The sequence below is a fragment of the Nerophis lumbriciformis genome, linkage group LG18 (genome assembly GCF_033978685.3).
Source record: "Nerophis lumbriciformis linkage group LG18, RoL_Nlum_v2.1, whole genome shotgun sequence".
Lineage (NCBI taxonomy): Eukaryota > Metazoa > Chordata > Actinopteri > Syngnathiformes > Syngnathidae > Nerophis > Nerophis lumbriciformis.
In genome coordinates, this window is record NC_084565.2 from 41,342,249 (window position 1) to 41,355,342 (window position 13,094).

At 38.6% G+C, this 13,094-nt stretch overlaps 1 protein-coding gene across 2 annotated transcripts in view; it reads right to left on the minus strand.

The window, feature by feature from the left end:
* tmem131 (transmembrane protein 131) overlaps window positions 1-13,094 on the minus strand; it is a 180,020-nt gene that overhangs the window by 19,632 nt on the left and 147,294 nt on the right. For both annotated transcript variants that reach the window (XM_061978418.2, XM_061978417.2), the window contains exons 31-32: window positions 7,436-7,851; window positions 7,183-7,340 (exon numbers count right to left, since the gene is read on the minus strand). In XM_061978418.2, the coding sequence (XP_061834402.2) occupies window positions 7,183-7,340; window positions 7,436-7,851 (574 nt within the window). The remainder of the gene's footprint in view (window positions 1-7,182; window positions 7,341-7,435; window positions 7,852-13,094) is intronic.

Sequence of the window (13,094 nt, forward strand, 5' to 3'; positions counted from 1 at the left end):
ATATACACACATAACACTCATCTACTCATTGTTGAGTTAAGGGTTGAATTGTCCATCCTTGTTCTATTCTCTGTCACTATTTTTCTAACCATGCTGAACACCCTCTCTGATGATGCATTCTGCTTCGTCTCCTTGTTGTGTGCGCAGTTGTGCACTGCACTCTCTTAAAATCCCTAGATGTTAATGTCACATATGCATGTACAGTAGATGGCAGTATTGTCCTGTTTAAGAGTATCACAACATTGCTGTTTACGACAAAAACGTGACTGCTGTTGTGTGTTGTTGCCGCGCTGGGAGGACGTTAATGAAACTGCCTAACAATAAACCCACATAAGAAACCAAGAACTCGCCCTCCATCATTCTACAGTTATAACGTGATTGGGCAGGCACGCTGTTTATATTGTGGGAAAGCGGACGTGAAAACAGGCTGTCCACACGTCACTCAGGTCCGCCTGAATTTCGGGAGAAAATTTGTCCCGGGAGGTTTTCGGGAGAGGCGCTGAATTTCGGGAGTCTCCCGGAAAATCCGGGAGGGTTGGCAAGTATGGCTTAAAATCTTAAAAAGCCCATAAAATCCGCTAAATAACCATTCAAAAAGCGCCAACAATACTCCATTTACATTTCGTGCCATGAATATTAACCAAGTATTAGTGATATTGTTATTATAAGCGCTAACGCAGACAAACTATTTATAGCGGCACCTATCATGGAGCCACTTTCTTTTCCATTAAAAACAAGTGGCACTGTTTTTACATTTACTGTAGTATGTCCTAAAAACACTATATTTTACAGTAAATGTATGGTGACTGAGTTGCCAGTTTTTTTTTATACTGTAAAATCTACAGATGTTTCTTTTTGCAGTGTACGTATAACACATAGGATAATCAAATACACGTAATTTGCTGTTACATGCGGCCCTCATTGAAAAACGAGTGTGACACACCTGCCCTAAAGGATATCTTTCTCCTTTAAGTGTGGCTCTTCGTTGCAAGAAAAAGACGAGGTGTTTTTGTCTCACTGTGACGACCTACATCTGCATTTGGTACTAGGGCTGGGCGATATATGGAATATACTGGATATATCGCGGGTGGAGTATACGTTCTCACACAGTTGCTTTTAGCTGCGGGCATTGCTCTACAGCAGGGGTGCTCATTACGTCGATCGCGATCTACCGGTCGATCTCGGAGGGTGTGTCAGTCGATCACCAGCCAGGCATTAAAAAAATAGTCCTAAAAATGAGCGATCATAAATCTTCACTATGACGTCACTTTCGTCACTTGATTGACATTCACGGCACCCGAGGGTCTTCTGAGATGACGCTGGCTGCTGCCAGCTCATTAAAATTACCGACTGGAAGGCGAGAAACACTTTATTTCAACAGACTCTGGCGCCGTACCTGTCGTCAAAACTCCAAAGACCGAGTGCACAGTTGCACAATAAAAGCGCTACTTCATCCTGCCTGCGCTACCAAAATAAGAGTCTCAGAAAGCTGGCGTGCACAAGCTAGCAAGCTACGGAGTTTGCCGACAATGTATTTCTTGTAAAGTGTATACAAAGGAGTACGGAAGCTGGATAAATAAAATGCCAAAAACCAACCACTTTCATGTGGTATTGGACAGAAAGGAGGACTTTTTTTCTCCTCCATTCGAAAATGCGGACGTTATCATCACCACTGTCTGATTCTAATCAATGCAAGTCATCAGAATCAGGTAATACACCAACTTATATTCTTGTCTTCATGAAAGAAAGGAATCTATATGTGTTAAACATGCTTGTATTATATTTAAACACTTTTAACTTATTAACAATATTAACTATATGTGTTAAACATGCTTGTATTATCTTTAACCACCTTTAACTTGTTAACAATATTAACTATATGTGTTAAACATGCTTGTATTATCTTTAAATACCTCTAACTTATTAACAATATTAACTATATGTGTTAAACATGCTTGTATTTTCATTAAACACCTTTAACTTGTTAACAATATTAACTATATGTGTTAAACATGCTTGTATTATCTTTAAACACCTTTAACTTATTACCAATATTAACTATAAGTGTTAAACATGCTTGTATTATCTTTAAACACCTTTAACTTGTTAACAATATTAACTATGTGTTAAACATTCTTGTAGTATCATTAAACACCTTTAATTTATTAACAATATTAACTATATGTGTTAAACATGCTTGTATTATCTTTAAACACCTTTAACTTATTAACAATATTAACTATAAGTGTTAAACATGCTTGTATTATCTTTAAACACTTTTAACTTATTAACAATATTAACTATATGTGTTAAACATGCTTGTATTATCATTAAACACCTTTAACTTGTTAACAATATTAACTATATGTGTTAAACATGCTTGTATTATCTTTAAACACCTTTAACTTGTTAACAATATTAATTATATGTGTTAAATATGCTTGTATTATCTTTAAACACCTTTAACTTATTACCAATATTAACTATAAGTGTTAAACATGCTTGTATTATCTTTAAACACCTTTAACTTGTTAACAATATTAACTATGTGTTAAACATTCTTGTAGTATCATTAAACACCTTTAACTTGTTAACAATATCAACTATATGTGTTAAACATGCTTGTATTATCATTAAACATCTTTAACTTGTTAACAATATTAACTATGTGTTAAACATGCTTGTATTATCTTTAAACACCTTTAACTTATTACCAATATTAACTGTTAAACATGCTTGTATTATCTTTAAACACCTTTAACTTGTTAACAATATTAACTATGTGTTAAACATTCTTGTAGTATCATTAAACACCTTTAATTTATTAACAATATTAACTATATGTGTTAAACATGCTTGCATTATCATTAAACATCTTTAACTTGTTAACAATATTAACTATATGTGTTAAACATGCTTGCATTATCTTTAAACACCTTTAACTTATTAACAATATTAACTATGTGTTAAACATGCTTGTATTATCATTAAACACCTTTAACTTGTTAACAATATTAACTATATGTATTAAACATACTTGTATTTTCATTAAACACCTTTAATTTATTAACAATCTTAACTATGTGTTAAACATGCTTGTATTATCATTAAACACCTTTAACTTGTTAACAAAAACATATATTTCATAAATATGTAAATATAAATGATATATATGAATGAGGTAGATCCCCACGACTTGATCAATTGAAAAGTAGCTCGCCTGCAGAAAAAGTGTGAGCACCCCTGCTCTACAGGCTTTTCTCACTCTTTCTTGTCTCTCCTTCTCACAGAGACATAAAACAAGCGCACCTTCTTACATACGTCACATACTGTCGCGCGTGCAACGTCATACGCTCTCGCGGAGCAGAGAGGTAGCGGCATGGGCAGTTAGCTGTGATGCTAGCAGAGCGGTGCGAGTGGTAATACGAGAGAAAGAAGGTGCAAATCTGGTAACAAATAGAGGAGGAAGAATTAATTCCCAAGAAAAACAGCAGGGGGTCCCATCGTCTGGCGGTGGTTCGGCTTCAAGCGGGAAGATGTTGAACAGACAACCGTAATATGTCAAGTATGCGGCTAAAAGTAGCAGCACTGCTAATGTGTAGCATCATTTGAAAAGTCACCCGCTAGAGAATGAAGAGTGCTTGAAACTCTGCATGTCGACATCTCCGTTCGGTGCCACACCAACAAAAATGCAGAAGCAACTATTTCCAGATCAACACAATATGAAAAAACTAGTGAACAACAGAAGGAGATAACGTCCGCAGGAACCTACCACATAGCGAAGGACATACACTATTTGATTTCCTATTATGCAGCTCATTTTTATTTGACACTTATTGAAATATCTTGTGTGACATCATGCACAAAAGTGCACTTTATTTGTTTTAGTCTATTGTAGTGGCGTTCTGTACAAAAAGTGCACTTTAATTTAGTGTTGTTTTGATATGTCATCTTAGTGACATCATGCACAAAAGTGCACTAATAGCTTGTTTTAAAATGTCTCTGACAATCTTGCACTTTCTGTTTTGGAAATGACGTGAAATGTTTGTGCCACTGCTTAATAACTGTTTAATAAATACACTTTTACTTGTGGTTTACCTCTCTGCATGAAAGTTTAAAAGTATTAATGCAGTATGAAGAAGAATGTTTTAATGTAGACACATAGAATCATCATACTGCTGTGATTATATGCATCAAGTGTTCATTCAAGGCTAAGGCAAAATATCCACATATATATGGTGTATCGTCACATGGCCTAAACCAGGGGTGCTCACACTTTTTCTGCAGGCGAGCTACTTTTCAATTGATCAAGTCGTGGGGATCTACCTCATTCATATATATCATTTATATTTACCGTATTTTCCGCACTATTAGCCGCACCTAAAAACCACAAATTTACTCAAAAGCTGACAGTGCGGCTTATAAACCGGTGCGCTTTATATATGGATTAATATTAAGATTCATTTTCATAAAGTTTCGGTCTCGCAACTACGGTAAACAGCCGCCATCTTTTTTCCCCGTAGAAGAGGAAGTGCTTCTTCTTCTACGCAAGCAACCGCCAAGGTAAGCACCCGCCCCCATAGAACAGGAAGCGCTTCTTCTTCTACTGTAAGCAACCACCCGCCCCCGTAGAAGAAGAAAAAGCGCGCGGATACCGTACGTTTCATTTCCTTTGTGTGTTTACATCTGTAAAGACCACAAAATGGCTCCTACTAAGCGACAGGTTTCCAAGACGCAATCTCTCCATCCGCACATGGACTACTATTTCACAGCAACTGCCTAAAGACTTTCAAGAAAAGCTGGCTACTTTCCGTGCATATTGTAAAAACAAGATAGCTGAAAAAAAGATCCGGCCAGAGAACATTATCAACATGGACGAGGTTCCACTGACTTTTGATATTCCTGTGAACCGCACTGTGGATACAACGGGAGCACGTACGGTGAATATTCGCACCACAGGGAATGAGAAGTCATCCTTCACTGTGGTTCTAGCTTGCCATGCTAATGGCCAGAAACTTCCACCCATGGTGATATTCAAAAGGAAGACCTTGCCAAAAGAGACCTTTCCAGCCGGCGTCATCATAAAAGCTAACTCGAAAGGATGGATGGATGAAGAAAAGATGAGCGAGTGGTTAAGGTAAGTTTACGCGAAGAGGCCGGGTGGCTTTTTTCACGCAGCTCCGTCCATGTTGATATACGACTCCATGCGCGCCCACATCACGCTGGTTTTTAATATATTATTAAAGTTTGACTGACCTATCTGACTGTTTTTTTGACATTCCTTTAGCGCAGTTAGATGCGGCTTATAACACGGGGCGGCTTATAGGTGGACAAAGTTTTGAAATATGATGTTCATTGAAGGCGCGGCTTATAACCCAGGGCGCCTTATGGTGCGGAAAATACGGTACTTATTTATGAAATATATGTTTTTGTTAACAAGTTAAAGGTGTTTAATGATAATGCAAGCATGTTTAACACATATAGTTAATATTGTTAATACATTAAAGGTGTTTAATGATAATACAAGTATGTTTAATACATATAGTTAATATTGTTAACAAGTTAAAGGTGTTTAAAGATAATGCAAGCATGTTTAACACATATAGTTAATATTGTTAACAAGTTAAAGGTGGTTAAAAATAATACACGCATGTTTAATACAAACAGTTAATATTGTTAACAACTTAAAGGTGGTTAAAGATAAAACAAGCATGTTTAACACATATAGTTAATATTGTTAACAACTTAAAGGTGGTTAAAGATAATTTTTGAAGGTGTTAAAAGTGGCGGCTCTGATTGCTTGTTATTGTTACTGTTATTGTTTTATGTTTTTCCATGATGGGATATGAAATGAGATTTTCTGCAGAATTCTATCTTGACAACATTTCTTCGTGTGTTTATTAGGTATCGGGTTCCGTTTTATGTATTGTCAAATGATTCCAATTTAAGTTCATCAATTAAGTTTCATAGTTGTGATCTTGACCTAATGTAGTGTTGTAGACATAGTCTACAACGGTCCTGTATGTACCTTTCAGCATTAATGGCGCCTTCACAGATGTGTAAGTTACCCATGTCTTGGGCACTAATACACCCCCATACCATCACACATGCTGCCTTTTACACTTTGCGCCTAGAACAATCTGGATGGTTCTGCACATATAGTTAATATTGTTAACAACTTAAAGGTGGTTAAAGATAATACAAGCATGTTTAACACATATAGTTAATATTGTTAACAAGTTAAAGGTGTTTAAAGATAATACAAGCATGTTTAACACATATAGATTCCTTTCTTTCATGAAGACAAGAATATAAGTTGGTGTATTACCTGATTCTGATGACTTGCATTGATTGGAATCAGACAGTAGTGCTGATAAGGTCCGCATTTTCGAATGGAGGAGAAAAAAAGTCCTCCTTTCTGTCCAATACCACATGAAAGTGGTTGGTTTTTGGCATCTTATTTGTCCAGCTTCCGTACTCCTTTGTATACACTTTACAAGAAATACATTGTCGGCAAACTCCGTAGCTCGCTAGCTTGTGCACGCCAGCTTTCTGAGACTCTTTATTTTGGTAGCGCAGGCAGGATGAAGCAGAGCTTTTATTGTGCAACTGTGCAAGTCGGTCTTTGGAGTTTTGACGACAGGTACGGGCGCCAGAGTCTGTTGAAATAAAGTGTTTCTCGCCTTCCAGTCGGTAATTTTAATGAGCTGGCAGTAGCCAGCGTCATCTCAGAAGACCCTCGGGTGCCGTGAATGTCAATCAAGTGACGAAAGTCACGTCATAGTGAAGATTTATGATCGCTCATTTTTAGGACTATTTTTTTAATGCCTGGCTGGTGATCGACTGACACACCCTCCGAGATCGACCGGTAGATCGCGATCGACGTAATGAGCACCCCTGGCTTAAACATATCCACATATTAATAAAATGAATCATGATTTATGATCGCTCATTTTTAGGACTATTTTTTTAATGCCTGGCTGGTGATCGACTGACACACCCTCCGAGATCGACCGGTAGATCGCGATCGACGTAATGAGCACCCCTGGCCTAAACATATCCACATATTAATAAAAGGCCATATCGCCCAGCCCTACTTGGTACTCCAAAGTAGGGCACCAAAAAGGTGTTTTTTTCGCACTGAAATAGAAGAAACGTGCATCAAGACAATGTAGAGGTTACCTCTTTAGTCTCCACGTCGGGATTGGACGTCTCCGTGGTCGTGGAGGAGCTGTCGTCGTCTTTCAGCTCGTCGCCCTGAGTCTTGCTCGTGAATTTCTTCTCTTTTTCCTCCTTTTTCCTCTGAGCTTTTGTTTTGCCTCGCAGCTTCGCTTTGGACTCTGCAAAAACACCACAAGGACACCAACGGTCCGGCTAAAGACTTCGATCTCGTCTCCGCCTCAATGCCTGATAAAAAAAATGACATTTAGTCCACCTTTGTTCCGAGGTGACTGAGAGCTCTGGTCCGGACTGAGCGGGTCTGGACGGTCCAGGTCGTTGTCCATAGCTCCGAGCAGGTTGGCGTACTCGGAGTCGTCAGGGCACAAGGGTCTGTGCAGCGGCAACGTCGTGGGTGAACTTTGACCCTGGAGGTCCGGTTTGGTGCTGCGAGCCTTGCGGTATGTCAGCTGGCAGGTCGTCGGAGGACCGTCTTGGGGTGAAGTGCCACTCCCTCCTTTGGGCAACAGCGAGGAGGAAGCGGCTTGCATAGAGGACCGGTTCAAGCCGATCCTGGAGCGCTTGTCGTGGCTGTCGGAGTCCGACAAGGTCCGGCTGTTACCCGGTCGGGCTGCAGGGCGCGCCGCTCCGTTGCTGGACACGTATAACGCCCTGGAGTTCTGGGAGGACTCACTGAAAGGTAAGTCAGAACAGCGGTGGTTATCTTGGCATCTAGATTGTAACTGCAACAAACTTTGAATGACCTCTTAAATTTCATAAGTCTTATCATGACACTGTATGTGTCAGTCTTTATTTAATTTATTTTAGACAACAGAACTTCACTAGCAGATACAATATATACACACATGATACCCATATTTGGTCAATAAAAAATAAAGTAGATAAATAATAACCACTGCTCAAGCACCAGCCCGCATGCCATGCAAGAAAAAAAATCACTTTCAACTAGGGCATACTTGCCAACCCTCCCGGATTTTCCGGGAGACTCCCGAAATTCAGCGCCTCTCCCGAAAACCTCCCGGGACAAATTTTCTCCCGATAATCTCCCGAAATTCAGGCGGAGCTGGACCTGAGTGACGTGTTGACAGCCTGTTGTACATGCACATGTGACCCACCCATAATGTGTCACATTTTTGTGTTGATTTATTTATTTTATTTTGTGGTTTGAATTCGTTTTTGGAGCTGTCATTACACATTTATCAGTATTCACATTGGTCAGTAGGGGGCAGTAGGGCGTTTCTTCCCAATTGAATGCTATCACCTGCAGACCGGAAGTGTCTTGTCATTCTGATGAGCGCGACCAGTCTGCGTCCTGTGTGCTTTTTCCTCCTGTATAACAGGTTAGTTTTGGTGAATCAACTCACTGAATAATATCCATGTGATCTTTATAAGTTTAAGTACACATTCTGATGGTGGAGCCTAACTCTAAAGTGTTTGTGAGTTGTAGTTTGTATTTGTGAATGAATCCAGTGCACAGCTGCAGTAATCAATACAAAATGGCAACGTGAGTGCGCAATGTTTATATAGGAACTTCTGATCCTAATTCAGACTCCCAAATTAGAGCTCCCGTTTTCTTATTGATTTTATAATGTATATTTGTATAATGTGTGTGTTCTGAAATAGTGACAGAGAATAGAACAAGGAGTAGAGGAGTGTTATGTGTGTGTATATGTGTAAAATAAATGAACACTGAAATTCAAGTATTTCTTTTATTTACTTATATATATATATATATATATATATATATATATAATAAAATATATATGTATATATATATATATATATAACATATATATGTATATATGTATATATATATATATATATATATATATATATATATATATATATAGCTAGAATTCACTGAAAGTCAAGTATTTCTTATATATATATATATATATATATATATATATATATATATATATATATATATATATATATATATATATATATATATATCTTAACCACGCCCCCCGCCCCACCCCCGACCACGCCCCCTGCCCCCCACCCCCCACCTCCCGAAATCGGAGGTCTCAAGGTTGGCAAGTATGAACTAGGGTGGTACGGTATACCGGTACTAGTATAGTACCGCGATACTAATGAATCACATCCGGTACTACACCGCCTCTAAAAAGTACCGGTCCCCCCCCTTTTTTTTTTTTTAATGGGCATGACGGTGCATCGTCGCCATGTCGTGACATTGTCAATCAATCAATCAATGTTTATTTATATAGCCCTAAATCACAAGTGTCTCAAAGGGCTGCACAAGCCACAACAACATTGCTGGTTTTACTAGCAGAGGAGCATGTTCGGCAGCGCGCACACACAGAGTACTTACAAGCAAACACAGTGTGTAAACAGAAAAGGGAAAATGGATGCGTTTTGGTGTAAAAAGTAAAGATAAAGGTGAAGTTATAACACTGAAACACCCTCAGGAAGAGGTGCTTTACGACATGGCTAGCTAGCTAGCAGCTAATGTCCATCCGCAGTCGGCAGTGTTTTAGCTACTTCTAAATCACTAATCCTCGCCTCCATGGCGACAAATAAAGTACGTTTCTTACAAGTAACATTATCACTGGAAGACGAGGAATAGCTAAACATGCTTCACTACACACCGTAGGAGGATACAATAGCTCACCGGCGTCACAATGTAAACAAATGCCATGGGTGGATCTATACCTGACATCCACTGTAATGATACCAAGTACAAGAGCGTATCTAGTCACAAGAACACCAATACGGTTTTCGACCAAACAGGTCCACTTCCATGGCAGTGATGGAACTAGTTGAGGAGGTAACCACTGCAATTGATAAGAGGGAGTTTGTTGTTGGCGTTTTTATTGACCTGAGCAAGGCCTTTGACACCATCCATCACACATTACTTTTAAACAAAATGCAGAGGTATGGTTTTAGAGGTCTTGCTCATGATTGGTTGAAAAGTTATCTTGGTGGTAGAGAACAGTATGTGCATATGAACAATGTAGATTCAGATCAAAAGATTATAACACATGGAGTGCCCCAAGGTTCTGTACTGGGACCAAATTTGTTCTTATTGTATATTAATGATATCTGCAAAATCTTTAAAAAACTCAATTGTATTCTCTTTGCTGACGATACAAGTCTGTACTGTTCTGGGCAAGACCTTGGCCAACTCTTAGAGACTGTAGAGAGCGAACTCCACATACTAAAGCAATGGTTTGATGCCAATAAACTGTCAATCAACCTAAATAAAACAAAATACCGTATTTTCCGCACTATAAGGCGCACCTAAAAACCACAAATTTTCTCAAAAGCTGACAGTGCGCCTTATAACCCGGTGCGCTTTATTACGATTCATTTTCATAAAGTTTCGATCTCGCAACTTCGGTAAACAGCCGCCATCTTTTTTCCCGGTAGAACAGGAAGCGCTTCTTCTTCTACGCAAGCAACCGCCAAGGAAAGCACCCGCCCCCATAGAACAGGAAGCGCTTCTTCTTCTACTGTAAGCAACCACCCGCCCCCGGAAGAAGAAGAAAAAACGCGCGGATATCACCGTACGTTTCATTTCCTGTTTACATCTGTAAAGACCACAAAATGGCTCCTACTAAGCGACAAGGATCCGGTTCATAAAAAGACGCAATCTCTCCATCCGCACACGGATTACTACCGTATTTCACAGCAACTGATATTCCTGTGAACCGCACTGTGGAACGGGAGCACGTACGGTGAATATTCGCACCACAGGGAATGAGAAGTCATCCTTCACTGTGGTTCTAGCTTGCCATGCTAACTTCCACCCATGGTGATATTCAAAAGGAAGACCTTGCCAAAAGAGACCTTTCCAGCCGGCGTCATCATAAAAGCTAACTCGAAGGGATGGATGGATGAAGAAAAGATGAGCGAGTGGTTAAGGGAAGTTTACGCGAAGAGGCCGGGTGGCTTTTTTCACACAGCTCCGAAGGCGAACACACCTTCACTAAGACGGGCAGACAGCGCCGGACGACATACGCCAACATTTGCCAGTGGATCGTAAATGCCTGGGCAGATATTTCGGTCACAACTGTGGTCCGAGCTTTCCGGAAGGCAGGATTCCCAGAACTACTGGACAACAACAGCGACACTGACTCCGATGACTTCGACGAGACGGAACCGGCCATTTTGGATCCCACGCTTGCGCAACTTTTTCAATTCGGACACCGAAGACGAAGAATTCGAAGGATTTACGAATGAAGAATAACTTCAGAAGGTGAGCGCTATGTTTATTTTGTGTGTTGTGACATTAACGTTCGAGCAACATTATGTTGCTATTGCTCTACACCATTTTGAATTTTACTATGTTTGTGATTGCACATTTGCGTACATTTTGGGACAGAGTTGTTAGAACGCTGGTTTTCAATATATTATTAAAGTTTGACTGAACTATCTGACTGTTTTTTTGACATTCACTTTAGCGCAGCGTAGGCGCGGCTTATAATCCGGGGCGGCTTATTGGTGGACAAAGTTATGAAATATGTAATTCATTGAAGGTGCGGCTAATAATCCGGTGCGCCTTATAGTGCGGAAAATACGGTATATCATTTTTGGAAATAGGAAAAATAACATACAGTGTCATATAAGAATTGATGATATGGAGATAGAAAGGGTGTTTTCAACAACATTTTTGGGAATCTATATAGATGATAAATTAAATTGGAAACTGTACATAAATATACTTAAGACAAAGATGGCAAAAAATATTGCTATGTTACATAAAATCAAAAACTCCGTAAATCAAAAGGCTCTTAATATGTTATATAATTCTTTCGTACTCCCTTATCTTAATTATTGTGTTGAAATCTGGGGTAACAATTACAAAACAAACATCAACTCTATATTCTTACTTCAAAAGAAAGCGATTAGAATTGTAAATTATGCAGATTATCATGACCATACCAATGCTCTGTTTATTGAATTAAATTAAAACTGCATGATCTTGTTGACCTCAACACTGCTATTGTGACGTACAAAGCTCATAACCACATGCTGCCTGGGTGTCTACAGGAGAGGTTCAAACCCAGAGAGAATCCCTATGACCTCAGAGGTTCAGCTCTCTTCCAGAAAGCTAAGATAAGAACAAGCTTAAAAAGTAGATGTGTTTGTGTCAGGGGGGTTCAACTGTGGAACAGCTTGGATGATCCCTTAAAATGTTCCAGGTCCATTCACACATTTAAAAAAACACTTTAAGACCAATGTCTTGGAAAAATATATCACTCTTGAATCAACACAGTAGTTAATACTATGATCAATGTTAATTAAAATACTAAATGTGGGATATAAATAATAATGGAAGTATAATTGTTTGTATATCGTATATAAATTGGTACAAAGGTTTAAGGATATTTCACATGCCTTTGCTGTGTATATAATTGAACAGTGTTCATGTTGTGTATAATGTGTATTTATAATGTGCTGTACAAAAGACATTTCATAATTTTCGGAAGTTCATCTTGTACTTGACATTGTTTATAGGGTTAGGCGCTATAAGTGTTCAACTTCAGCCTAAACCCTTTCGGTCTGCAACATTTTCATTTTCAATCTATGAATGTACAACTGTTTGTTTATTTTGTTGACCATTGACCGAAGAATAATAAACTAAAAAAATAGTCGATACTACTATGATTACATCAATATTTTTTATCATCACAAAATCTTTTTTCTTCCTTTTTTTAAAATTCATGTAATGTTTATAAAGTCAGTAAAAACGTCCCTGGACACATGAGGACTTTGAATATGACCAATGTATGATCCTGTAACTACTTGGTATCAGATCGATACCTAAATGTGTGGTATCATCCAAAACTAATGTAAAGTATGAAAGAAGAGAAGAATAAGTGATTATTACATTTTAACAGAAGTGTAGATAGAACATGTTCAAACAGTAAATAAGCACATTTTAACAG